This window comes from Neodiprion fabricii, chromosome 7 (genome assembly GCF_021155785.1).
Source record: "Neodiprion fabricii isolate iyNeoFabr1 chromosome 7, iyNeoFabr1.1, whole genome shotgun sequence".
Taxonomy (NCBI): Eukaryota; Metazoa; Arthropoda; class Insecta; order Hymenoptera; family Diprionidae; genus Neodiprion; species Neodiprion fabricii.
In genome coordinates, this window is record NC_060245.1 from 19,951,590 (window position 1) to 19,977,261 (window position 25,672).

At 38.2% G+C, this 25,672-nt stretch overlaps 1 protein-coding gene across 8 annotated transcripts in view; it reads right to left on the minus strand.

The window, feature by feature from the left end:
• Positions 1-25,672, minus strand: part of LOC124186522 (rho guanine nucleotide exchange factor 11) — a 42,252-nt gene that overhangs the window by 16,350 nt on the left and 230 nt on the right. For 2 of the 8 annotated variants that reach the window (XM_046578302.1, XM_046578299.1), the window contains exons 2-16: positions 20,156-20,404; positions 19,376-19,425; positions 18,495-18,552; positions 12,295-12,524; positions 11,141-11,365; positions 10,348-10,584; positions 9,187-9,477; positions 8,885-9,016; positions 8,691-8,804; positions 8,444-8,542; positions 8,255-8,347; positions 7,954-8,147; positions 7,578-7,867; positions 7,327-7,503; positions 7,093-7,149 (exon numbers count right to left, since the gene is read on the minus strand). In XM_046578302.1, the coding sequence (XP_046434258.1) occupies positions 7,093-7,149; positions 7,327-7,503; positions 7,578-7,867; positions 7,954-8,147; positions 8,255-8,347; positions 8,444-8,542; positions 8,691-8,804; positions 8,885-9,016; positions 9,187-9,477; positions 10,348-10,584; positions 11,141-11,365; positions 12,295-12,524; positions 18,495-18,552; positions 19,376-19,425; positions 20,156-20,324 (2,416 nt within the window). In that variant the 5' untranslated portion in view covers positions 20,325-20,404. Of the gene's footprint in view, positions 1-7,092; positions 7,150-7,326; positions 7,504-7,577; positions 7,868-7,953; positions 8,148-8,254; positions 8,348-8,443; positions 8,543-8,690; positions 8,805-8,884; positions 9,017-9,186; positions 9,478-10,347; positions 10,585-11,140; positions 11,366-12,294; positions 12,525-14,658; positions 14,783-18,494; positions 18,553-18,684; positions 18,704-19,375; positions 19,426-20,155; positions 20,405-20,514; positions 20,670-25,041; positions 25,387-25,672 lie in introns of those variants that run through there. The other 6 variants (XM_046578301.1, XM_046578300.1, XM_046578304.1 and 3 more) reach the window with 6 other exon arrangements.

A 25,672-nucleotide genomic window follows, 5' to 3' on the forward strand; every position in this document is an offset into this window, starting at 1 on the left:
TTTTACGATTTATAAGAGATTTATCATAATGATTCAATTACCAATTGCAGGGCCGATCATTCTATAAACTCGAGAGAAGAATCTATCGCGTGTAACTTATTACATAATTACGTTTTTTTTTTTTTTGTTTGTTACATAAATAGAAGCATTTTAAGCTGGCACGCATATACATACATAAAAAAAAAAAATAAAAATATGTAGCTGAGAGTGAGAACGTCAGCTGAAAAACTGATCAATCTTTATTCTTTTCTCATTCTCCTTCTTCATCCTTCTATATTTATAATATAACCGTCACATTATTCAACGCCCCTGACGAATCACACGTCCGACGCCTTGGTTCGTATCATTTCATTACATACGCGTATATATATCGTATGTGTGTGTATATACATATATATATTGCATATATACCGTAAATTGTTATACACGTACATAAATAAATTCATACGTATTGTTGGTTTTTAATCGCTGGTTTCCTTGTAGTATAAAGGCATGATTTATAATCAGTAAAGAGGAAAAAAAAAAAAAAAAAAGAAAAAAGAAATACAGAAATAAAGTCATGAATCAAAATTCGCTGTATGATAAAAATCAACAAATTCGTCACGACATTGCGAAGAAAATTCAAAATAAAAACATGCTTCATCGCTTCGCGTGAATTTTTTTTATTTCTTTATTCTTCATTTTTTTTTTTTTTTTTTTTTTTACACCACTCCGGGGTGCGGGGTTGAAATAACAAATTTCAAGAGTTGCAAATTTTTTTTGGCGAAAGTTTAAGTAAGGAAATCAAACTTTGACGAAAAATCAAAGTTCCGAAAGTGCGAAAATGAGAAACTTCGATTGTCCGAAACGTCAATATTCCGAATGATCGAAGATTTTCAGTTCCGTGAATTTCTGGCTCGGTGAAATTTTAGTGCTTTGTATTTTCGGTTTTTTCAATTTTTTACACCCACTCGTCGAGCAAACCACGCTGTGCGAATATATTTTAATTTGTCGAAATTTTACTGCATCGAAACTTGAATGTTCGAAACGTTCCATTTCGGAACTTTGAGCCATCGGCTTTTCGACCATTCGAAACTTTGTCGTTTCTCCAGAGTTCGATTTCTTTACCCAAACAATTCGGAATTAGGTGCTTTGGGTACTTTCCAACTTCTGACCTTTAACCCCAGCCCCAATTTTGAAGAATTTGCAAACTGTAAAAAAAAAACATTACCTCGTATTCCTTATTCCCGAATTACAAAACGACGACAATACTTTCAAAAAACACTATAATCAAATTCTTATCGTTTCTAACGTCACATTCACACGATCTCAATTTTCCCTCATCTCTTTTCTTTTCAACCAACCCTTGAAAGTAAAAAAATCCTAAGAAAAAAACCTTGTCTCAATTTTTCCTCCTCCTTGGCGACGGACGAAGAAGGCGAAGGGGGTGGTGGTATAATTTTGTCGAAACAAATAACAATTTCGCTATCCTCCTCCGCATCGGCGATGTCACCGGCGCTTCTCGTCTTCCTCACGGCTCCTAATCTCTCCCAAACTCTGCCGGCGATTGAATTTTTGCTGTACAGCGACGAGGACCTCGAACTCTTCAGGGACTTTGACTTTGACTTGGACTTAGCCTTGGTCTTAGCCTTGGATATTTTTACCACTTTATTGTTATCCCTTGTCGTTGCGCTAGTCGGCGATATAACTTTGCTATCCGTAATGCCGACAACCTGAAGAGTTTCTCTTGATATTCTCTCGTTAACTCCTGTCAATATTTCGGACGGAAGTTTCACGATTCCAAAGACACTTTTCTCCTCCTCGGGTTTAGCTGTTGACGTTTAGTTTTTTCGTGTTTATTTACATAACGATTTCACGTTTTCCATTTCATTTTATCATACATATTTGCTTTTATTGTTTATATTATTTCCCAACGACCAGGTCTAATTATACTCTTCCATATTATCACCAGCATGTGTCTTTTACTTTTCATCTCTCTCTTTCTTCTTTATTTATTCTTCTCTCGAGTTCTCGCTCATTTATCTTTCCGCGAATTAGTCTTGCAATACACATCTCTTCGTATATACAAATACGTACAGGGTGTGCCAATTTAAAAGATGCGTTACGTTTTCAGCCGACCTAATGATTCAATAACTGTTGATGCCGCGGAGGATGGACCAGTTTTTTTTTTTCTTATTTATTTTTAATGGAATCACACACTTTTGTTTCAACTCAAATATTCTTATTCCATTAAAAATTTTTCACGCGTCCCACTCTGAACCGTACAACTATTGAATGAAACATTTTCCAATTGAACAATTAATCAGATCGGTTGAAAACGCAATGCGTCATTTAAATTGGGACACCCTGTATGTAAAATATACACAATACATCGCAGTGAGTCTCAAAAAACGCGAAACGATAAACACGCGAAGAATAGAGATAAACAAAGAAGCTAGCCCTGGCGTAGATACGAGAAAGAATGGAATATAAATTCGCGGCACAAAACGAAGGAGAAGAAAAAAAAAAAAAAAAAAAAACACCAAAGGGAAGAGAGAAGAACAAGAATGCGATACGACGAATGGAAGAGTTTTATTAGTCCCTGGGGTAGATTGATTTACGGCAATGAAAAAGGAAAGAAAGTAAAAAAAATAAAATAAAAAATAAACAGTAACAAAAAGAAGAAAGAAAAATAACGCAGTGCGGTGTTTGACTGTTAACATTAACGGTACATATATATGTATGTATATATATATATATATATTATATATATATAAATGTATATATATATATATATATACCATCGATCTTTGGCGACTTGCGGGAAAATTTTCTCATGTAGCTCTCCGATGATATTCTGAACGGACTGAAGCCGCTAATAAGGGGTGAGGAAGATGAAGACGGAGAAGAAGATGAAGAGGAAGTGCCGGTAACGACGTTGTTTCGGGGGTGGGGAGACATATCCAAAGTTTTTCCCACTCTCATTCGGTTCTCCTCTTCTTCCAGTTTTCCCCCGCCGATTCCTTCTCCTACTCCTCTTCGTAATTCTATCTCCAACATCTGTGTCTCTCTGTCTCTCCCTCTCTTCTCCTCCACGTTCCTGTATATCTATTTATTTATTCCTATTCTCTCTTTCTCTCTCCCTTGTTTCCCTCGTACTCCCTGCGTTATTTCCGACCTCGACGATCTTCGACGGTAATGTTTCTTCCTGATTTTCACGCCCCTTCGGGGTTTTCAGTCTTTCGACGTTTCCGGTTTTCCAGTATTGCAGCCACGTGCCAACCCCCCGATTGCGCAACAAATATACGCGGTTTTTGACAGATATCGTGTAAAATATTCGCCAAAGTGTTCAACGTATACGTTGATTTTTGGTTATTTTCCATGAATGAGAAGATGAAAAAAAATATATATATATATATATATATACATATATTTATATGTAATTTTGATATTATTATCTCCTGTCGCGAGAAATTCAAATCGCGAATAAAATTGGATTTTTATTTAATTTTTTTCACACATTGGAAGAACCCCGTTTGTCACTGTTCCATTTTTCCCCGTCGATCCGTGTCTAAATCAAACACGTAATAATTATTTTCTGTCCCTCTTATTTCATTTAATTTTTATCTTTTTATAGTGAAAATTACCCCGTCACTGAATTGTTGGTAAAGACATATCGATATTTTTATTAAACGTCGTAAAGTACGAAACCACGTTGAAACGATAAATTAATCACTGTTTCTTAGTGCGAGTATTTCGCAAGCACTTAACAGTTCTAACTCGCTTACATATATATATGTATACATGTATGTACGTACATATCACTGACGGATTAAAATTTTCGTCTAAAACTTTCTTCTTTGTCAAAACTCGGAGATATCGGACGAAGACGATTTGCTGACGCGATTGCTTTGAAAATTTAACTAATAACTAAGAAATAATAACTAGACAGAGTCACGGTGTAAAAGAAGGTACGGTACGTTTATCGCTTTGAAAACGGACATACTGACTGACTGACTGACTGACTGACTGACTGAAACCACGAAAGAACGACAAGGCTTTGCTCCGTCCCTACCGCACATTCAACACACGCGTACAAACTTACATATATTCGAACACTATCGTATCTCGGCTGTGTTAACAACAGCGAACAGGAAACGACGACAACGACGCAAACCGGTGTGTTCTTAACGCGTGTTTAATACTCGTGAAACGTTGGCGATCTGCTGCGCGATAATTAAAATTCTGCGCGTATTATTACACGCATGATCGTGTTCTTTTTTCCCGTTCCAGTACAGCGAAGCAGCTGCAGTCGTGAAACAAGACTAGACGGTGGAAAAAAGAAATTGAAATCAGATGTATCTCGATTTTTCCAAATCTTAGGAGACAAATATTGAATTCTCATTGTTCGGTTTTTCTCGTTCGGCTTTATCGAAGCTCGACTGCTGTCGTTGAAAAAAATTTAGACACTTCGAAATCGACTACGAAGAGAATCGAGTCGTTACACAGCGATTCTGAAAGCGTGCAACTTACGTATAAGTCTATAGAAAAATGCTCCGAGTTGGGGGAAATTTTTTGTCTAGTTTTCTTCTCTTTCTGTCCCTCTGTCTCTCCGAAATTCCAGCACCTCGTATCGGGCGGATTTAACGAAACGAGTCGTCGCGTTGCCCACCGGAATTCGTGTATCCGTAGGAGGAATTTCGTTATATAGCCGCGGGTGCACTATTTTCGAAAGTTCGAAGCTCCCCCAGCATTTCGAAGAGTATAGAAGCGTTGCAGGCATACGGACGTCCACGAGAGAGGGATTAAAAATAATCACTGTTTATATATAGTATATTCTTCCATCCGCCGAACCTCCCGGTCACGTGGAAGATACACCGACAAGTGTAACGCCCTCGGTATTATGAAAATACTCATCCGTACACGCGTATAAGTCAGACATGGGTCAGGCGTAATTCGTGCGACACTGAAAATCGTCGTTCACGTTAATGTCCGAGTGATTTAGATAAAAAGAAATAAATATTTCTCTTACTTTACTTTTCCCCCCGCCCCATTTTCTCATTCTTTTTACCGTATCTAGAACTTGAAGTCCCGACTCTCCTACCAAAGGCACCACAGGATGCGGCTTGATTAGACATTATTGTATATAAATGTCTTGATCAGAATACGTATGCATAGGTGTACGATACATTCAAGAATGAAAGAAAGAAAGGGAAAAAAGAAAAAAAAAAGAAGTGAATAATCATTTCATTATACGTGCTGCACGCGCACTAACAATATCGCATAATTTCCCCGCTTTCTTTCAAGATCTTTCTTTACTCATCGTCGGCGCGGTCGTTCTTATCTTCTTGTGTTATGCACTCGGTCATCACTGCAAATATGACCTCAGTGAATCGGCCGCATTTCTGATACATTTGCGAATTTATAGATACACGTAACGCTTCCGCAGAAAATGTAATACGTAGGTATGTATAGAGTGGATTTTTAACGACTGCATGACTGGTCCTCTGTTAAAATTTAATGCGCACGCGCTGCAAATCGAGATTAAATCTTTACCAGGGTGACCAACTGTCTGTAGCCTCAACATTTTTCACCCTTGTGAATCGAGCATAACTGCCACCGATAACAATCAAATTTTTTTAGGTTAGAGACAGTTGGTCACTCTGGTAAACAGTTGCTCTCGATTCGTAGCGCATGCGCGTTAAATTTTAGCGGATAACTGACCATGCAGGCGTTAGCAATTCACTCTATATATTATATTTTCTCACTATAATTGAACACATAGAAAATGTTGTATTTTTTCCCAACACGAAAAAGAAATTAAAAGTCAGATATTGTAACGAAGAATACGGTCAAAGTTGGCAAAGACTTGATGAACATTAAATTATTGCTTTGCTTAAAATCGGAACACAGCTTTTGCTTTGCGTATAAATTTTTTAGAAAACACTCCAAGTGGAATATTAATTGATTATAAGATTATACCTGACGAATCTTCAATCAGAGCTTATTCTTTCTATTTTCTTCGTCTATAACGCGTTCGTATAACCAGTTTGTTATTATATTCGAAAATGCCTGCGAGCTTTTGTGTTTTGTGTGTCCGGTGAGAAACCAATCGTTTATTTTCGCACGTGCAAAAGGAGCACGTGTAATAGGTTTGGCAAATGTTAATTTAAATTCCCAAGTGCAGCAACGGTAGCAAGTCTCGAATTTCTTGTACGAGGCGAGACTGTGGATGCATGCAGACGTTGGCATTGAACCAAAGCGTGTTGCCGGCTCCCTGCCGCATTACCGATACGTGATCTAACCGAAAACATATCGAGAAATATACAAACACTGGTAAATAACGACGCGCAATAGAGAGGCAATAATAATGCTCACCCACAGACAAATATCGAAAGTTTATTTCGAAAATAATGAATCGCGATGAATGCGTTAGCCGGAAACGAAGTTAAAAGTAGTAAACAAGGATTAAACTATTTTTTGCCAAACATGAAAATGAATGGGATATTCGTAAAACTTATTATTTCAATGTTTCATACATATTCGCAGCGGGTCGAAGCTGATAACTAGTTAGATAGATAAAGAGTGTGTGTTGAGGACAGAATAATTAATTGTACATACACGCAGGACTGTGCAAAGCTGATTAAATATTTAACCGACTGACCTTCGAGATAGATGAACCATTTCACTTTTTCGGCATATTTCCGTGATAATTTATTGTACTTTAATGGTATGCAGTGTTTGTAGCAAGATGGCAAATGCCGCATGACGACAATTACTGTCCAATATTTCTGTTCCACTAACAGCTGACGGCAACCTCATCGTCACCAACAAGGTGATACGCGTTATACTGCCGATATTCGATCTATCGGGATTGGGGATTTTTTCCCCCGACGTTCTGACGACCGCAAAGATAAGCTTATCTGTATACTTTATACTTTTGCAGAGATAAGAGAGTTAAGCAAGTTGAGTAAGTCTTAATGATGTGTTCGCAAATTGACAAAAATAGGCTAGATCTCGATTATGTACGTCACACGTTGCATCTCAATTCTTTGAGGAGATTCGCATGTCTTACGTTCAGAGAGACGAGAAAACCGTCGACCAATAACTCACCGTTTTCGCCATCCGTCAGAACTCCGCTGTCGTCTTCGGATTTTTTAATTCGATCGACTAGAAACAAAAATACACTAGCTTATTCAATGTTTTTTTTTTCAACACTTTTCGTTAGATATTCTCTATTCTCGACAGTGAATGAGATCTTTCGATAAATGCTAAATAAAATCGTTTGTCGAATACTGTTTCATAACGCGAGCATGTGTCAGGATGGAGAGAAAAAACCATTCTTACGATTGTGTGAAAAATGCTGGGAGAGATGATGATGCGACGATGGTGGTTTTCGCTCAGGTCGAATTATGCCCATAAATTTACTGATGCGATCACCTTTTTCTTTCCTGACCACCAAGGGACCCGGACAATTTTCGTCGACGACATGAACGCACTGACGATGCACGTTGAGCGAGCAATCTGCAAAGGGATGAACACAATTATAGAAATAAATGATTACAACTTTGGGATGCAAGAGAATCCGTTCGACTCACCGCTGCACTGATAACCCTGAGGACCGACTCCCCAAATAATAAGTTGACAGTGATTGCAATACGTGACTGTAAAGTACTGATGAACGACAAAGTGGTGTCCCCGAACGGTGAGTTTCCTCGTTTTCCCAGTGAGAAGCCGGGCCTTGAAGTTCGACTTGTCTTTGGAAACGAAGGTTGGAAATCGATCTAAAGTGGCGGCTCGTACTTGGAAGATTTTCGTCAATATGGTAGCGAGACCCGCGGCCGTTGTGAACTCGCGAGAATCGTCCCGCTCCTTCTCAGTGTCTTCCCTGTGAAATTTTAGGTACACAAATGTCGAGACAACTCAATTTTAGTAACACGAAGCTGGGCTAACAAAATTACCGGCCACACTCACAGGTAGGGCTCCATTTTTGGCAAAAGGAAGGTGTCGATGACCTGCGCCTCTCTCGTTTTATCGTTTGTACTTTCGTCCAGCTGAGCATCGCTTGGTCCGAACAAAGTTCCCAATCCGGCGGTTCGTTTCTGTTGAAAATCTGCCAGCTGTTCGTTTAGTTCTTCTTTTGCTCGAGCTCTCGCTTTCCAGAATATCTGTGGTAAAAAATGATGTGACGTTGCTTTAGTTCATTCAAATCAAAATTTAACGAGTGTAGGAAGAAAATACAAGTATTTGATTAAAAATTAAAGCAATGAGTCACCTTTCGCAATATTTCCTCTTTGTCAGATTCTTTTAATAAAACGTCGTCTATCTCCCTCGCCACATTTTCGTCAACATTATTCAATCTCAGAGGCTGAAAAATTAATCAAAGCGTACGTGATTGATTGAAATCAGCTACAGTATGTTTGTAAGAAATTTATTCAGGTATAATAGTTTTCGAATAACTTACCGCACCGGGTACCAGAAAGCTCGAGTGTATTTCGTAGGCCCACTTTCTCATCTCTTTGGCATTTCCCTCCTTGTACAAGTCTGTTATTAGGTAGAATAACTGTGAAATAAATGGTTCGGTATGAATAAAAATTGAAATATTTACCGTGTTTTGTTGTTGAAACAGATTTACGTTGTTCGTAAATTTTATTCGAAATCAAAAATCAAAAAAACCGATGAAACATCAAAATATCGTGCAAACAACTCACCAGGCTGGAAGGATCGCTGTTGGAGAGAACGTAGTTGATAAAAACAGCGAGATGGGCGTGATGCTCCCAGAGTCTCGAGAGGGACTTGAAAGGACCATGATCTTCGAGTTGGCCCTGGATAAAAGTAATATAAAGTTAATGCTTGAAAAAATCAGCACGAGAAGAAAAGTCATGGAAAGCGCAACTCCACTCACCACTTCTTGGTCGCTCATATCGTCATCCTCCATGGACATGATTGGCTGCTGAATCGGCGGTAAACCAGGGCTGTTCTCATTTAGTACAGCTTGTTTGACAGGCGAAACTGTTACAAAACTTTCGCCGATGCTCTGCACGAAAAACAATATGAATAGAACAAGAATTAGTAACGTCGTTCGAAGAGAAATAAGACCCAAACATGACCACGGTGTCCAACAACACAGGACTTGAAAATGCTCGTATTTTTCCGGTCACTGGACACCCTAAATTGACCAGTTTATTTTATTTTCTTCTTACGCACATCGTTTATCGTCGAGGATCCGTGATCAGAGGTCGATCCGGAGGACTGAGGATAAGGAGGTGGCGGAGTGCCTGGCGGTGTAATACGAGGTGGATCGTCCAAATCGATGCCACTATGTCGGCCAAATTTCGATCGTGACAGATCGTTCATAGATTCGGAAGCGATGAGACGTCGACTGGCTTCGGCAGGAGACAGAGCCGGAAGGTACGTTTTGTCGAGTTGCTCAGGGCTGGACTTGGTTCGTTGATGTTTATTTAGTGCAGCAGAGCCGAGATTGGCACCCTGAGAAAACTGTAGACACATGAATAAATCAGTTCATTAAAATGCCTGGATACAATGTTACACTGTATTGCAAATGTTTGCCGGTGAAATTGTTGTCTTGAATGAAATACATTTGGAAATGATAAAAAAGTTAGTTTGCATTATTTACAAATTATACATAGATTTACCGCGATCCTTGCGACTTGGGGAAAAAGGGCAGAGGGGCAATGGGAAGAATAGGCGCGCAGATTGAAATCACGAAACGTTGCACCATTCTATTTAGACTTAACGAAAGTAAGACAAGGACTTATCCTGTTGAAAAGGGTTTAATATTTGCTATTATTTACCATGTCAACTGGATTTATCGAACTTTAGAAACTCGTGGCGAGGCAATATTTCAGATCGTATCAAAATGGAAAAAGAACAGGTGTGAAAAGAGGCCAAGCTCAACAATGCTAAAATTAAAATAGAGTTCCTGCCCGTCCCCTGTTGCAAAAGATGAGTAGCAAGTTTTAAACACATGACGTATGTACATATGTATAAAGTATACGATGTAAAGCGATATAAAGCGTACAATTTAATCCACCCGATAGCTTCGCTTCAATGAGAAAAAATTATTGCAGATCAATGTTAGGAAATGTAGAAATGATAAGCGATAACGTGTTATAAAGCGATATTTAATGAGAATACAAAGTATCGTTTGAACGACACGAGACAAAAGTGGTGGGCAACACCTGACGTTGTATGAAAAACTCTCCGATTAAAAATGACTGTTTAAACGGTGGTAATAAAATATATGGATGAAATGATGAAAACTTCCATCTGTAATAAAATTTAATCACGGTTCGGCAGAGAGTCGACGAAAGTCTGGATTGATTAGGTGATTAGGTGGCTACTTACAGAGGTAGGTATACCGTGACTGTTGGCGGGGGGCGTTAAATGGGTCAGCTGATGTCGCTCCAGGTCCGACTGGACAGTGTTGTGGGTATTTGACATTGGTGTAGGTCTGGGAGGAAGCGGAGGAGGGGCGAGATTTTGCACGGAGAGGGATTTCCGGGAGGGTAAAGGTGGCGGCACGTCGCTGGGAGGTGAGTAACGGTTTGGGGAAGGCGGAGTGTTTGTTACCAACGAGTAAAGCTGTAATAGAGACACAACAAAAAGCTGTTAGGCGAGGTTAGCCAAAAGCCTAGCTACGTATACAGAGACAATCTCACACCCTTGTTTCGCATGAAAAATAAATCACTCGCACGTTGCATAATATTTATTTATAACGTGTGTATGAAATTTTCAAGTATATATATTTATACGCGTATAAAAATCTTTGACCGACCAAACAAGTGAGGCGAGGATTACGAGTCATTGTTTCTTTAAACTTTAAAAATTCGTCTCTCAATCGTTCGATTAAACCACGTGAAAGATAAATTTTTATCCAAGCTTCTCTGAGTTAGTGTTAAGGAGCATGTAGCTCCGAACCTATGTACATTTATTTATTTACAAGAAGCAGCTTTCGTCGTTTGAAATACGGGGCAGAAATTTAAATAATTTCTAGTTATATTGGAAAACAAAATGAAAATGGAAAAACCTTCTTTTCCATGTACGTAGTCCAGAGCGAAGCGTATTAATTACTGAGTTAAAATGTGTTCTGTTTTTTCAAGAATTAATAAGAAAAAATATGCAAAAACCAGGAACGCACCTGACCGTTGTTCGTTATTGCTGTTAGCTGGTCCTGAAGGGTGCGAACCCGCCTTTCGGCGCCGACAAGCTCGGTTTGCCAAGTAGCAACGTTGTTTTCTCCTCCTCCTCCGGCTCCAGCCTTTGCCAAATTGTCACGTAACATTTGAAGATATTGTTGTTCTGTTTCCAGCATTTGCTGGAAGGTGTTTACCCGCTGTGTTTCCAGCTGCCGTAATTTCTCGTGCTATAAATTTTCAAGATCTACATTTCTCCATGGTGGTTCAACGGTTCTCCTAATTCCGGCATTTATTTCAATCAGAGTTAAATTTTTTTTTCTCGGTGTTGAACTATCGATTTATCTTATCTTTCAACGAAAATCAGTCGGATGAATTCAAAGAATGACAATTAGTCGTTTTTACTGAGATAAAATTAGTTACAGTTGTCACTAGAAGGTTGTCCAGTAGTGAGTTAGTCCATGTGCAAAGAATAAATAAACAAAAAAGCAAACAAACGAAAAAACTATTCCTACAATTGATCCGTTCGAATGACAACTGATACAATAATCGTCTGATTCGTCGCAGTACGTAAACATTAAAATAATATCTGAATATAAAGGAAAATATGTAGAAAAAGTAAAAGCATACAATATGTTAATATGCTGTAATAAAAGAAAAAGCATTACGTATTATACGTAGGTTGGAAAAAGAAAAGAAATGTAATAAAGAACAGGACAAAATCAAACAAATAAAGGATGTGAGTAAAAAATAATTTAACAGCAGGCCAACTGTATCAAATATTCAATATCGAAATACCTTGAAAAGACTAGGTTATTTCGAGATGAAAATATTTGCGGCATGAATGGAACACAGCGAAAAAGACTGTTCAACATAAAAATAATAAGCTAAAAAGGTATAATTGGAAGAAAATAAAATAAGTATTATAGGTATGGTGCAGTGGTCTTACGTTTCGTGGTTTCAACGGTGAGCTAGAAGCGTTCGGTGACCGTTGTGTTAGTGAAATATACGATATGGGATCGGAAACAGAAGAAGAAGAAGAAGTAGAAGGTGATGCTATGGTCGCGGGGTGAAGAAGATTTCTTTGAAGAAGGTGCCCGATGGCGCTCGCGGTCGGCTCAGATTTCGATCGATAGTCACCGCGCGATTTGGGACTTACGTCAACGGGTTGGGGGCCCGTTATCCGGGCCGTCGAAGGGGCGGCTCCGCAGGGTGCGGGGGCCGTCCAAGCACGATGAAGCGGTGTCGACGTCGGGGGCGAAGGCAAAGACACCATGCCTGTACCGCAGCCCGACAAGCTGACTGGCCTTTGGATCTGGTGTGCGGTCAAGGGGGACTGCAATCCCGTCGAGGGCTTCTGTTGCACCGTCAGAACCACCTGCGTCGAGGCTGCAAGATATTCATGAATGCATTATAAGGTACGAGATGAGTAAATTTCCAGCTGTGGTTACTATGCGGTTATTAACCCTTTGAGTCATAGTGGTAAGTATTCTAAGCACCTATTTTACAACCTATTTTTTGTATACTTAGAGAACTTTGAAGATATATTTCTTTGCGGTTTATTGCTATCTGCGACAGTATACTAAAATAAGTTTTCAATTCTCGAGAGTAATTATTGCGATATAATGTAAATTAATATTGTTAGAAACCAAATTGATTGACAGAAATCGTGAAAATTGAAGGAATAATTCATTTCCGGGAAAGTCACACCTCTATAAATTACAAGTTTTTACGGTCGTTGGCGACGAATCGGAAATCGGATTTTAAAACTCAAAATGGCGGATCAAATATGGCGGACCAAAATTACAAATTTAATCGAATCCGGAGAAAAAACACTGTTGAGGGGTTTTTGGGGTCACCGATTACGAATCTGAAATCAGATTTTGAAAATTCAGTATGTCGAAACCAATCAACAACCCCGATAACCCCTGCATATAGTTTTTTGACCGGATGCGATCAAATTTGAAATTTTCGTCTGCGATATAGGATCCGCCATTTTGAATTTTTTAAATTCGATTTCAGATTCGTTATCAGCAACTCCAAAACCATAAAATACTATCTTGTTATAAAAGTTGACTAAGCACGAAAATCGAAAAATACATCTCTGGGTACAAAATGAAAATGAGTTTTGTTGTTTCAACCAGAAAATTCAATAAGACTTAATATTCTTTTCGATAACGGTCACTCGTATTACATTTTCTAGTAAACATTGCGATGGATTTGTGTTAATTAATTGAACAATAAATAGATGATAAGGGTTTATTCAACTGAAACGTTCTAACAGACTAAAGCAAGATAGATTTGATGTTGCAATAACCAGAAAATTAAGCATGGAGAACTATAATTACAGTAAATAGTAACTTGTAAGATATTTCCATCACTGCAACAATATTAATATTACTTAAATTTTCTATTGCTCATTGAGAAAGAAACTTGAAAAACGTCTCTTTGGAGTGTTCCTGCATTTTGGGAGAGATTCGCGATCGAATTAGGTGTCGCTTTATGTGAAAAAAGTTTGAAAACACCTCTGCAGAGGGCAATGGTATGTACAAGGATAGAAAATTCGCACACTAGAAAACGACAAAATATTTTCGCGAGTGACTACTGGTTTAGATTCCGAGAATAGCACAAGCCCAACCGCTATGGCTGTCCGGTGTAATTTTGAATTTCTGACTCACAGACATAGCGCGACTCGTTTCAATATCGAGCATCCCAATCCAATTGATCGCAAAACATGGCTTATTGCACCCAAATATTGTTGTGAAAACAAACGTTGCAACGTCGCTGTTTCCAACATGCTGATCATAATAAATTCTATCCTCCAATAGATTCGCGACGGTGAATTATTACGCTTTCGAAAACGTTGTTCAATATACGAGGCTGAAGTTACCCGGTAACATTAAATGTATCGAAACGTTGGAAACAAAAATTATTATACAAAATCTCAGTTTCTCGATGCTGTATTAACCATTTACCAAATTTCAAGTAATCCTAAAGTTGCAAAACAACGACTGTTTCCAAATATGCATTAAACCTTATAAACTTCAGCCCGATTCTTCAATACTCTATATTTTACCGATCCGCAAAAGCATTTGTCTCTAGATTATTTTTTTGCACAATCAGGAATTGAGAAATCAACCTTGCCCCTTCTAAATTACATCTAACGAATACATATCGTAACGTAGATTAGATTTTCGCGTGTCGAACCGCGAAATTTAAATATTCCTTCACGATCTGAGAGCCGCTCGCTCTCGGCTTGAAACGAACATCCTTGGCAGGTATCCCTTGAACCGTAGGAGGTCAAGTATTCTCTCTCTTTTCATCCTGTTTGTGTTGTGTGCGAAGAAATTCGCTGCGCAAATGCGAAAGAGGGTCCGGTTTCAGTTGTTTGTTCTCTTCAGCTTTACACATTATACGCGCGCGTCATACATCATCGATGCAAAGCAGAAAATATTCACCCGATTAATAGGCAAAATTAATAACAAGTGGTTAAAGAAAAACCACAAACAATCCATCAATTTACCGCAATAAAATTCGACGGGGCTCTGATCCCAGGCGCGTTTCAAGTCGTAAGTTGTCGGAGTTCTCATTAGGAAAACGAAGATTTACCTACACCAGGAAGTAAAATTATTGGAAATATAAATAAAAATACACCAGTATTCGAGAAAAAAAAACTCCCACTAGGTGAAAACACTCGGTGTTTTCGGTGTAATATTTTTCTACACCGTTCGAAATATCATATCGTCATCCTTATGTTTTGGAAACTGCATAAACTAGTGGAATAAAAATTCGTAACGTTTTGTTTAGCGTCAGAGTTACTATTATTATTATTATTCTTATTATTATTTTATTTTTTCCAGAAAACGCCTATTGCACAGCGATTATTGCGTCAATGAAATTCGTGGTATGATTAATTCGCGCGACGCGATCGAGGAGTAAGAGATCGATAATGTAGATCCGGCGGTCCAGCCGCGGGTCGAGAGATCTACTACTGACGATGAGCCGGCAGCGCAAAAAGAGAGAAGCTCCATTGTAAGCTGCCTGAGAAATTGGTTTGGAAGTGGCGAGAGCAGCGCCTGCGTTCTTCGTTCTGAGAATCGCCGCCCCACGAATCCCGATGAAGCTGAAACTAGCGGCTTTCAGAGTTAGCAGCCAAACGTGTCAAACATTTTGGAAATAGAAACATAGAGTTTGATCTTATCCTCATAATTCTATGAACGTATCGATGGTTCAAGGTATTTCACTAAATTTTGTTTTTCGGACTTTACTACCTTACTCGAATGAACATTAGAACGTCTGACTGCTAATTCGAATCTCGCGGTTGCCTACGATGCTGAAGTTAGTAACGTTAGCGGGACGAAACATTGGGGTGGTGGCGCTAAAAAGTCACTATTCTCCAATTTTGTAGTGACTTTTGGCCGAATTTTGAAACATGAATTAGTTTTGCGCCTTATTTATATAACTCAACGCATTTCGGACATTCATAAAATTGCGATATTATAACGTTAATAATTTCATTCTTTTCGGTGTCTCAGAAAAAGCCCGAAGAAAATCCCTAGGGATTTTTTCTTTTTTTTTTGTTTCGTTGGTTTTTTTTCACCAACAAGATAAAAAGCGGTCGGAGAATCAATCACAGGTACCGGGTTAATAATATGAATGACGAGATTCGAATCATGTTGAAGTTAGTAACTTTAGCGTAACGATTCGTGCTGAGGAAAAACCGTTACTTCGCGATTTTGGAACTGTTTGAAATTTAGAAAAATCATAATAAAACAAAACATAATCATATTTTGCGATCTTGGTTCCTTCAAAATCATTGTAGTAAATAAGAAAGCAGTGATTTTTTTTCAACGTTTCGTTACGATGACGTTAACGACTTCAACCTTGCAGTTTCGAATGAGTTTTGACATGGACAGAATAATATCGTTCGCAGAGATGAAATAAATATTTGTAATCGTTTTATGATAAAAGAAAAATCTTAGCCCACATTTTACGCTTTCTTATTTTCAAAAATACTTAACGCATGGGTGGTTCGGAAAAATTATACGAGCTTATTTTACATACTCTGATATGTCCCAAGTTATACGGCCGGTGTTGCCTTTCATATGTTTGAAGAATTTCACTGGTATTTAGCGTTATTAGAAAGAAAAACAAAAAGTCTAAAAAAAATATATCCCAGTTATTACAAGTTCTAAGATGTACCGTTATATTATTATTACATTTTCCACGATATTACGATAATACACGTTAATATTATGTATACGTTGCATGAATTTTCGGTACACGTACTTCATAAACGCTCCGCGTTTTATTAGCGTAATTATTATACATACAAACCGGCCGTGAAAGCTGGCGAATTACGAAGAAACCCGAAATAACCAAGGATTATACATACGTCAATTTCCAAGATTTTCCAACGAGTTTCTATTTATTTGTTTCTATATTTCCCGCGACTCCGTGAGAAGATAAGAAAATCTCTCCTCTCTTCCCTTATAAATCGCAGCGATAAACCGAGCATGTACGACTATCCAAGCAAATGTCTAAAACGGTCGTTGAGAATAATCCGAAGAATTAACGCCACGGTGAAAAGCAGTAAGAGTAGATCGCGGAAATATTACGCGTTGAGTAAAATATTTTTCGGCCAATCCGCCGCGTTTATAGAAATTGGTGAGTAACGAACGACGAACGCACTTGTCCTAGAATTTAGCAGCGAAGGTTACGTGACGAAAGACGTTATGTATACCTATATGTACATACATATAGTTGTACACGTATTACGTACACACCTTGATGTTTAACATAAACATAGGATATATAATATGGTAAAATCATCATTCTCGCAATGATTTATTCACTCGTTATATTATAGATTATAAATAGAAATGAACGACGACAAGTGTCCGCGCAACGTTTGATAATAAACGTCATCGTGCTTACATGCCGCACAAGGCCCCGTATTACCACGAGTCCCAAAAAACACAGTGATAAACTGGTGGAGCTAGAAAATTTTTACGCAAGCACGAGAGTAGCGGAAAGGATGGGGGAAAAAAAAAAAAAGAAAGAACGGAGTACTCGAAATGGCTCGTCAATTTTCGCGAGCGTGATAACGAAAAATTTTAATTTTCTCATATTTTCAATTTTTCTGTCAGAATTTCAACTCCTACAGCTAGCTACTGATATTAAACAAATTCTAGTCAATAATAACAAAGATTCTTGTAACAGTTGAACGAGACTGAAGATTTTCAGTCGATGAATCAATATTAAGAATAATTCCAATCGAATAGTGAGAAAAATTAGATTATTGGATTAATAGTGTAATAAATGAAACTATTGAATGAGCCAGCGATTAAAAAGCTTGTTAGCAACTCGCGTTGAAAGCAATAAATTAGGGAAAAATCGATCGAGCGAAAAAACGAAATCGAGGCGTGCTAGAACGACGATAAAATAATTTTTTTTTTTTTTATTTCAAGGAGACGAGAGATCGAATCCATTATTGAGGCTAGGCGTTTTTAGAGTCTTAGCCTGGCCTGCCAGTTTCTCTGTGTGTACGCGGATTGTCCGACGGCTAAACAGACGGACGGATGGGCGAAGCAGTCACCGCTATTAACTCTCACGCTTACGTCAGTCTTGCCTTGCAGGCGAGAGTCTCACTCATACATGTGTCACTTTGTGCGTACCCGATAATAACAACAACAACAATAACAAACAAACAACAAAATAACGACGTAACCGCGACGCGAAATAGTCGTGATCGTCAGAACCGGAAACGCGATTGACAATTGAAGAAAAGAATGAAAAAAATGCTGCAAGTTTCATTTTTTGTTTTTTTTTTGTTTTTGCGTTAAATAACTATGCGGCAAAGAGAGAAGAGTCTTCTCCGTTTAGTTTTTAAATTCCCAATTGCAGGCGCTCACGGCCTTTTTTTAGTTTTTTTTTACGAGGATGACGAAGTTGGTAACGTTACTTTAACGATGCACGTTTAGGAAAAATCTTTACTTTGGAAACTTTGGCAATTTTCGAGATTTAGTAAACCGTGATAACGAGGGAAAAAACATTCTCTTATTTTGAAAAGTCGAATCTTTGAAAGCGATTTTAAAATTGTTTGATATAACGGTTTTCTTTCCCGATGTTTCGTTACGTTAAAGTTACCGACTTCCGTCTCATTGTTATTTTCTTTTCAATTCTCCACTTCAATTCTCCCTTCTTCTTGTTATTTTTCATCCTCAACTTTCCGCTTCTCGTTTTAGTTTGTCTTTTTTTTTTTCTCCGTCGCAGAGACGAGGCGTCGCCTTCGAAGGATCGCAGTTGGGCGTAATTACGTATAATTAATCCGATTCTTATTATCGACGACATGCTTACATTTGATCAGCTGGACGACGTCGGTGTGCGTTGACTGCATTACGTTGACACCGTTCACCTGCGCCAAAACCGTTATCATATTATTAGTTATATTAATTACATATATAAAATTTGTCAAATCAGAGATACAACACACACACACACACACACACATGTATACATATTTGCAAATTGATAATACATGTATTACATAATTCAAGTTTCAGATTACAGAGTGGCTGCAGCTGATCGACGAGCAGAAGCAGCGTGTATAAAGAACTGAACTGGGTGAATGCCAATAACAACGATCAACCGCGTCAGGATGTATAACAATGAGGAAAAAAAAAAAAAAAATTAAATAAGGATAACAATATAACGGTATGGCCGTCGATACTCTTCAGTCTATGGTATTTATACGTATGTATACAAATATGCCTGATCATAATTCCAGGTATAACAATGATAGAAGGATAATACAAGCGTATAAATCGGTGTTTAAATTGCGGTAGGGGAAAAAACGTCGATGCGACTGTACGAGTAAGAATTTATAAAACTTTACTTTCGTAACTGATTTGTTTTCTTATCTTTTTCTCTTTTTCCATCGGTATTATCAACTTTTCTCTGATTTATACGTGCGCGGTAGAGATAATTCTTGAAAGTTTTCACTCTGGTCCGAAACGCGTTGTGCGTTTAATTGTAAGATTAATTTTATAGTAAGATCGTAACAAACGAATTAGAAAACTGTCTTCTGAAGATTTTTAATATTGTAATACGGTGGGATTTTAATTTTCTTGCTTTTCTTTTTACGAATTGAGGGGCTAATTAACGGGCGAATTGTGAGAACAAAAACTATAATAATATTAAGAAACATAAAATATGAAATAAAAACTTCGCTTTATTACCTTTATTATTTTGTCACCAGAGTGAAGTCCCGCTCTCGCCGCCGCGCCACCTGCAATAAATCAATCAATCAATCAATCAATCAATCAATTAATTAATTATAACCGTATCACCATCGAGCATGACAATGTTATGTATTTATAAGCAGGCGTTCAAGCACGAAGAAGTTATAATGTAACGCGTCCGAGTCGGCGATATGTTAAAAAGTAAACAAATAACTGCAGGCGGTAGAATTTCTTGTATATTTGCAAAACACACCGCGAGCGAGTTTCGTTACGTATAATCATCGACCGACGGGAGTGAATTTTTTTCGCGCTATTGATTTTACACACGATCATGTGTATATGTTATATTAATTTGAAATGTTTCAAGCACAATTGAAAATGAAAATCAAGAATACATTTGAAGCGATTTTAAACGTCAAGTTATTAAACGCTGTACACAGATCGCGTTTATAATTAATCAATTGCTCGAGGCTTCGGTACATGTGAAAAATAAAGATACTCGCTTTGATTGTACCGTAATTTTTATACAACACGTGTACATTTTATTTTACATTTTTCACAATAATTAAATCTCGAAACAATGATTTTCGTTTCGTGTGCTTTTTACCAAATTTAACCCAATTGCATCGAAAAAAAATTTTAATTGTACCAAACGAATCATGATATGAGAGAAAAAAAAAAAGAGAAAAAAATCCATTTCCAATTTCCCACGACAGAGAAAACTGATATCTTCAACTTTTCCCACAGCGAAATTAATCCACGTTTTCGAGGGCGTACCTTCCTTGACGGATTGAACGTAGACGGGGTTGTCGCCGGAAACCTTCATCCCGTATCCTGCTTCGTCCTTGTAGACTACGAGGGTGGCGATCGGCGGGGGTTCACCGACTCCGCTCCCATTTCCACCGGCGGCAGCGGCACTGCGACGTGGACCACCGCTTCCATTCATCCCTCGTCCGTCGTCTCTCGTCTTACCTCCTCCCCCAGCTCACCTCTCTCGCCGGCAGTGCAACGGACGAACCGAGTCGCCTGCGTTTCGTTTCGTCGCGGAAAAAGAAGCAGAGAAGAACGATGAGACGGGAGAAAGAGAATAAAGAAATTTTAAAGAAATCAAAAAAATCTTCGAATGGAAAATCGACTTTGATTTTTCACTTTCCGAGCAACAAGTTTTCGTCGTCGTAAATGTTTTCATTCCCATCTTCCATCGGGTAACGAAGTAACAAAGTATAGTTTATCGCGACACGATGTTAAATAATCGTCGTCATCATCGTCATCGACACCTGCACACCGGTCCGAGAGATAAAGTAGCTCTGTAACTTATAGGTGTATATAGGTTTGATCATTCGGTGTTGAGAGAGTGAGAGAGATGGGAAGATTAACGTTGTTGTAAATTACGATTAGAAACGCTCGCGGTGTTGAGAAAACGAGGCGCGAACGCATAATAAGATAGTAAATGACTACAAGTGGGGACTTTTAAACAACGCCTGAACTGGTGGTGTAAAATATTGTAACTCGCGTCGCGAATATCTTTAACGTAGGGAAACGTGGGAAAAAAAAAAAAAAAATATCAAGTCGAAGAAAATTTGTTCGTTTACAATTGTCGAATTTTTTTTTTTTCTAACATTCACGAAACTATAATTTGGCAAAAAAATAATTGACTTGTAATTTAGAAACATTCTGAACTTGCAGAATATTAATCTTTCGTCGATACTTCGCGATACTGAAGTTGCTAACTTCAAGTTGATGAAAAGAAAAAAAAAACAAAAAAAAATCGTTATTATACAGTTTTAGAATGACTTTCAAGAAGTTGACTTTTACAAAGTGTGAAAATGTTTTTTTTTTTTGCTGTTATTATTTACTAGCTGAATTTTAAAAAATTCTACGGATGCGAGTGTGAACGATGTTTTTTTTCTTTTTGTGAATACATGCATCGTTAAAGTAACGTTACTGACAATGAGTTCGACCCGATCATCCGTCTCTCTGTTTTCTCCTTATCGAATAGAAGAAGGCGTGTTTGGCGCACAGCCGTTTTATAATACGGCTGCTATACCCGGCACCGAGTGCGTTAAATTTCTAACACAACGCACGCTGTCCGACTTTCGCGTTTCTTTGTGTGTGTGTGTGTGTGATACACGACGCAGCCTATCGCATGCATGGAGAGAATTGGTCGCATAAGGTGCAGGTGTTTCCACAAAATGGGGCGGGATTGAAATTCCGAATTTGATAAGTTGCGAATATTTCGATGACGAAACTCGATTAAGTAAGGAAAACAAACTTTGACGAAACGTCAGAGATTTTCAGATCCGTAAATTTCTGACATGGTGAAATTTCAGCATATTTTTATGTCCGGTATCCTGATCATTTTGATTTTCGGTTTTTCTCATTTTTCACACCCACTCGTCGAGTAAATCACGCTGTGCGAGTATATTTTAATTTGTCGGAACTTTGCTCTATCGGAACTTGTATTTCTTCTCGCACGAGGAAAACTTACGACGGGCAATTTGAGTACCTGTTATTAAAATTTGTCTATAAATTCGAACAATGATCTTTTCAGCTTTTCAGTATGATCCGGACGGATTTAGAGAATCTGTCGTACATATTTCAACTCACCTTAACTCAATAGTTGAGTCTTGTGAAAAAGTCAACATTTGTTACGTTTCTAAACCGGGAATTTGACTATATTCTATAAAAAAAATTCATATCCATTTCAACATTCGATGACGAAGAACAAGACAGCGCCAAGCCGAGCCGTTCTATAATCATCTGTACAAAAGACGATAATCTAGGAAAAAGTGTACGATGATAACCTACTAAAAATTTCTATACCAGAATTACGAGAGTGTCCGAATTTCTCTACTTAATCATTTCGCTCACACATTTTTCAACTCGATATATCAGCCTGAGTTTCAGGGTTACCGTGCACGAATCTAAAGTGAATCAGTATTTGATGATTTCTAAATCCAAGATGGCGGAATCAACATGGCGGATGTAGAATCGAAAAAACTATAAAGATTCGATGATATTAGCCGAAACTTGTGACTCGGGAGTTTTTCGAGTCGCTGATCACAAATATGAAGTGAGAATTAACGATAAACCGTGATAATTACTAGGGCGTAAAAATTTTTGTGAGTGAAAGGGTTAATCGTAAAATAAAATTGGTAGTCAGAGGTCGAAATTATATCGTGTTAAAGTTGGTAAGGTTATCGTAACGATTCCACGCTTCGTAAAAATCGTTATTTCGGGATTTTGGAGAAGTGAAAAATTTGAAATTCGTTAAACGGTATTCAATGAAACAAAAAATACTCGATATTTCTCAATCTTAGTTCCTTCAAAATCATCGTTGTAAAAATAAGAAAATAATTATTTCCACCATATTATATATATATATATATATATATAGACCTTGAAATTGAAAGTGTGTCATTTTTTTTTCTTTTCTATTTCATTGTTCGTAACTGCACGATTAGATATTACCTAACTAATCTATATGTGACGATAAATGCGCCAAGGGGAAAGAAGTAAGTATTTAAATAAGTAAGCAAGTAAGTAACGGGCCATTCATTAATTACGTAAGGACGATTTTGGTCATTTTTGACCACCCCCCCCCCCCCCCTGCCACCATGTAAGGGCACATAAGATTTCTTAAACTCTTCCTCCCCGTCTTACGTAAGATTCTATCTAGTTTTTCCGAATAATTAAAATAATATCAATAAACGGGAGGAACGTACTATAATTTTTATTTACAAGATCGAAAAGAGAGTACAAGAATAAGTTTTACTTCCCCCCCCTGCCCCTCGCCAAGATAAGGGCACGCATACATTTCTTTACCCCCCCCCCTCCCCCTCGGGACCCTTACGTAATTAACGAATGGCCCCTAAGTCATTAATTACATGCACACGTAAGACAACGTCAAGGTCGTTTCGACGAATCGAATCGCGTATTCTGTTGGCTGCGTCGAGTCGTCGTTCCTCGACGAATATTCGTATAATTATCACCGTCGTGTCTAAATTGACGTTTGTTAATTGCTGCCGCTGCTTCGGCTCGATCGTAGTTTGAAAAAAATCAGCTGGTTAACCATTCCTTGACGCAAAAATTTATTATCTTCGCTTGTAACGTGACCGACGCATCAAAAAAAAAAAAAAAAAAAATTGATCGCGAAAGGTTGGTTTGGTTGCGAAAAACTTTTGATGACGAAAAAATTACTTACTAATGAAATAAAATATGTATATTTAACGCGATCCATATTCCTTATCGCAAAAATGTCGCGCAGCAATGCGCCAGCAGCATTTCCGGATGCAACAAAGAGAGAGGAGGTAAAAAGAAAAACGATATGGAAGAACTGCTGCGACAATGAATTATAAACAAGGGAAATTTTTTTTCTATTTTTTTAAGGAAAAGAGACGAAGAAAAATACAATCGTGTGTAACGAGTGATATACAGACGTTTATGTTTACACCGTCGCGAGTTGATCGCTGTTAGACGCATGCGAATGGATTATATTATTAATTGTTCTAGAAAAAGCCGAGGACGAGAAGGATGGAACGAGTGTAGTATACCTATAACGCATGTGCTGAGAAGAAGATTGAAAAGAGAAAGAAGATTAATGTAGAAACGTACGTAGCTGTGTAAATATTTAAATTCCCGATAGATAGAAGAGAAGAAGTGGAAAACTGAAAGAATAAGAAACAAGAAAATAAAGAATAAAAAACAAAAAACAAAAGACAAAAAAAAAAAAAAAAACGAACAAACACAGCCAAGAGAGGAGACGACGATAATTGTCCGCGAAAAATTAAAACCCAGGGACGTCTGCAGCTGTGCGGTGCGCGTGTTTTTTTCGACGTACGAATTGGAAATAGAAAAATAAATAAATAAAGTCCGTGTGGCGATAAAAGTAAACGAATAAACGTTCGGTCGGGATATAATAAAAGAGACGGAAAAAAAGTTTAGACGCAGTGAGGTAGGCATTACACGGATAAAGGGAACGAGAATTGGAAAAAATTATAGAGAGAGAAAGAAACAAAAAGAGGATAAGAAGGATTTCTCATTCAAGCCCTTCGAATCGTAGTGATAAGTTATATTTTTTTTCAATATTTGGAGAACTTTTAAAACATATTTCTTTGGCGTTTTTTTAGAGAGTAATTATTGCGATATAATTTAAATTGTTATTGTTAAAAGGAAATTGAATGATTCAAAAATCGTGAAAAATGAAGGAATAATTAAATTCCGAGAAATTTATTCCTCCACACATGTACAAGTTTTTAGGGTCGCTGATTACAAATCCGAAATCGAATTTCAAAAATTCAAGATGGCGGATCGAATATGGCGTGAAAATTTCAAATTCGATCGAATCCGGAGAAAAAATACTGTCCAGGGATTTTTGAGGTCACTGATTACCAATCTGAAATCAGATGTTGAAAATTCAGTAAGGCGAATCCGAACTGCGACCTCGAAAACCCCTGCGTAGAGTTTTATTGCGCGTATTCGATCAAATTTGAAATTTTCGTCGGCCATATTGGATCCGCCATCTTGGATAAAAAAAATTTGAACTCGGATTCGTAATCAGCGACCCGAAAACCGATAAAATACCATCTCGTTGCAAAAGTTGACTCAGCACAATAACGTGTGACTCAAAGGGTTAAACGCGCGTTCCAACGTAAACAACTCACCTGACAACTATACCGAACTAGGAGGAGTCGACGGCAGATTGTTTGTTATATTATTTCACTCCGAGGAATAACGGTCGATATGCAAGGGAGACACGCGTTCCAATTTAGCGCGAAAAAGGGTCGAGGATAAAACAACGACAAAGGAGTCCGAAAAAACAGGAAACCCGCTGACTCTTCTGCCACGGGATGCGTTCGTTGATAATGTTGTGTGCAGGAAAGCGTCCTCGGGATGAGGAGAAGACGGAGGAGGAGGAAGAGGCGAGACTCGTACGCGTTTGTGCCGCCCATAAAGAAGAAGAAGAAGAAGCGACGTTTGCGTGTGTTCGAAGTGCGTCGACTTTTCTAGCCCACGTAACTCGGTCTGCGGCCTGCAAAGTTACGGCCGATTATTTCGACAAGATTCGTTGTTTTCAAGACGAAGACGACGACGACGACGACGACGATGTGCGGATTAGGAGAAAAGTTCGGGAATATCGTGATATCTGTTGTAATAATAAAAGCGAATGATATGTCGGTAAACACCGATTAGGTTAAGCCGCGTACGCATTTGTGACAATTGACAGTCGACGACAATGCGATGACAGGCTAATCCGAGTACCGTTACAAGACTGTTAATTAACGGCGGAGGATC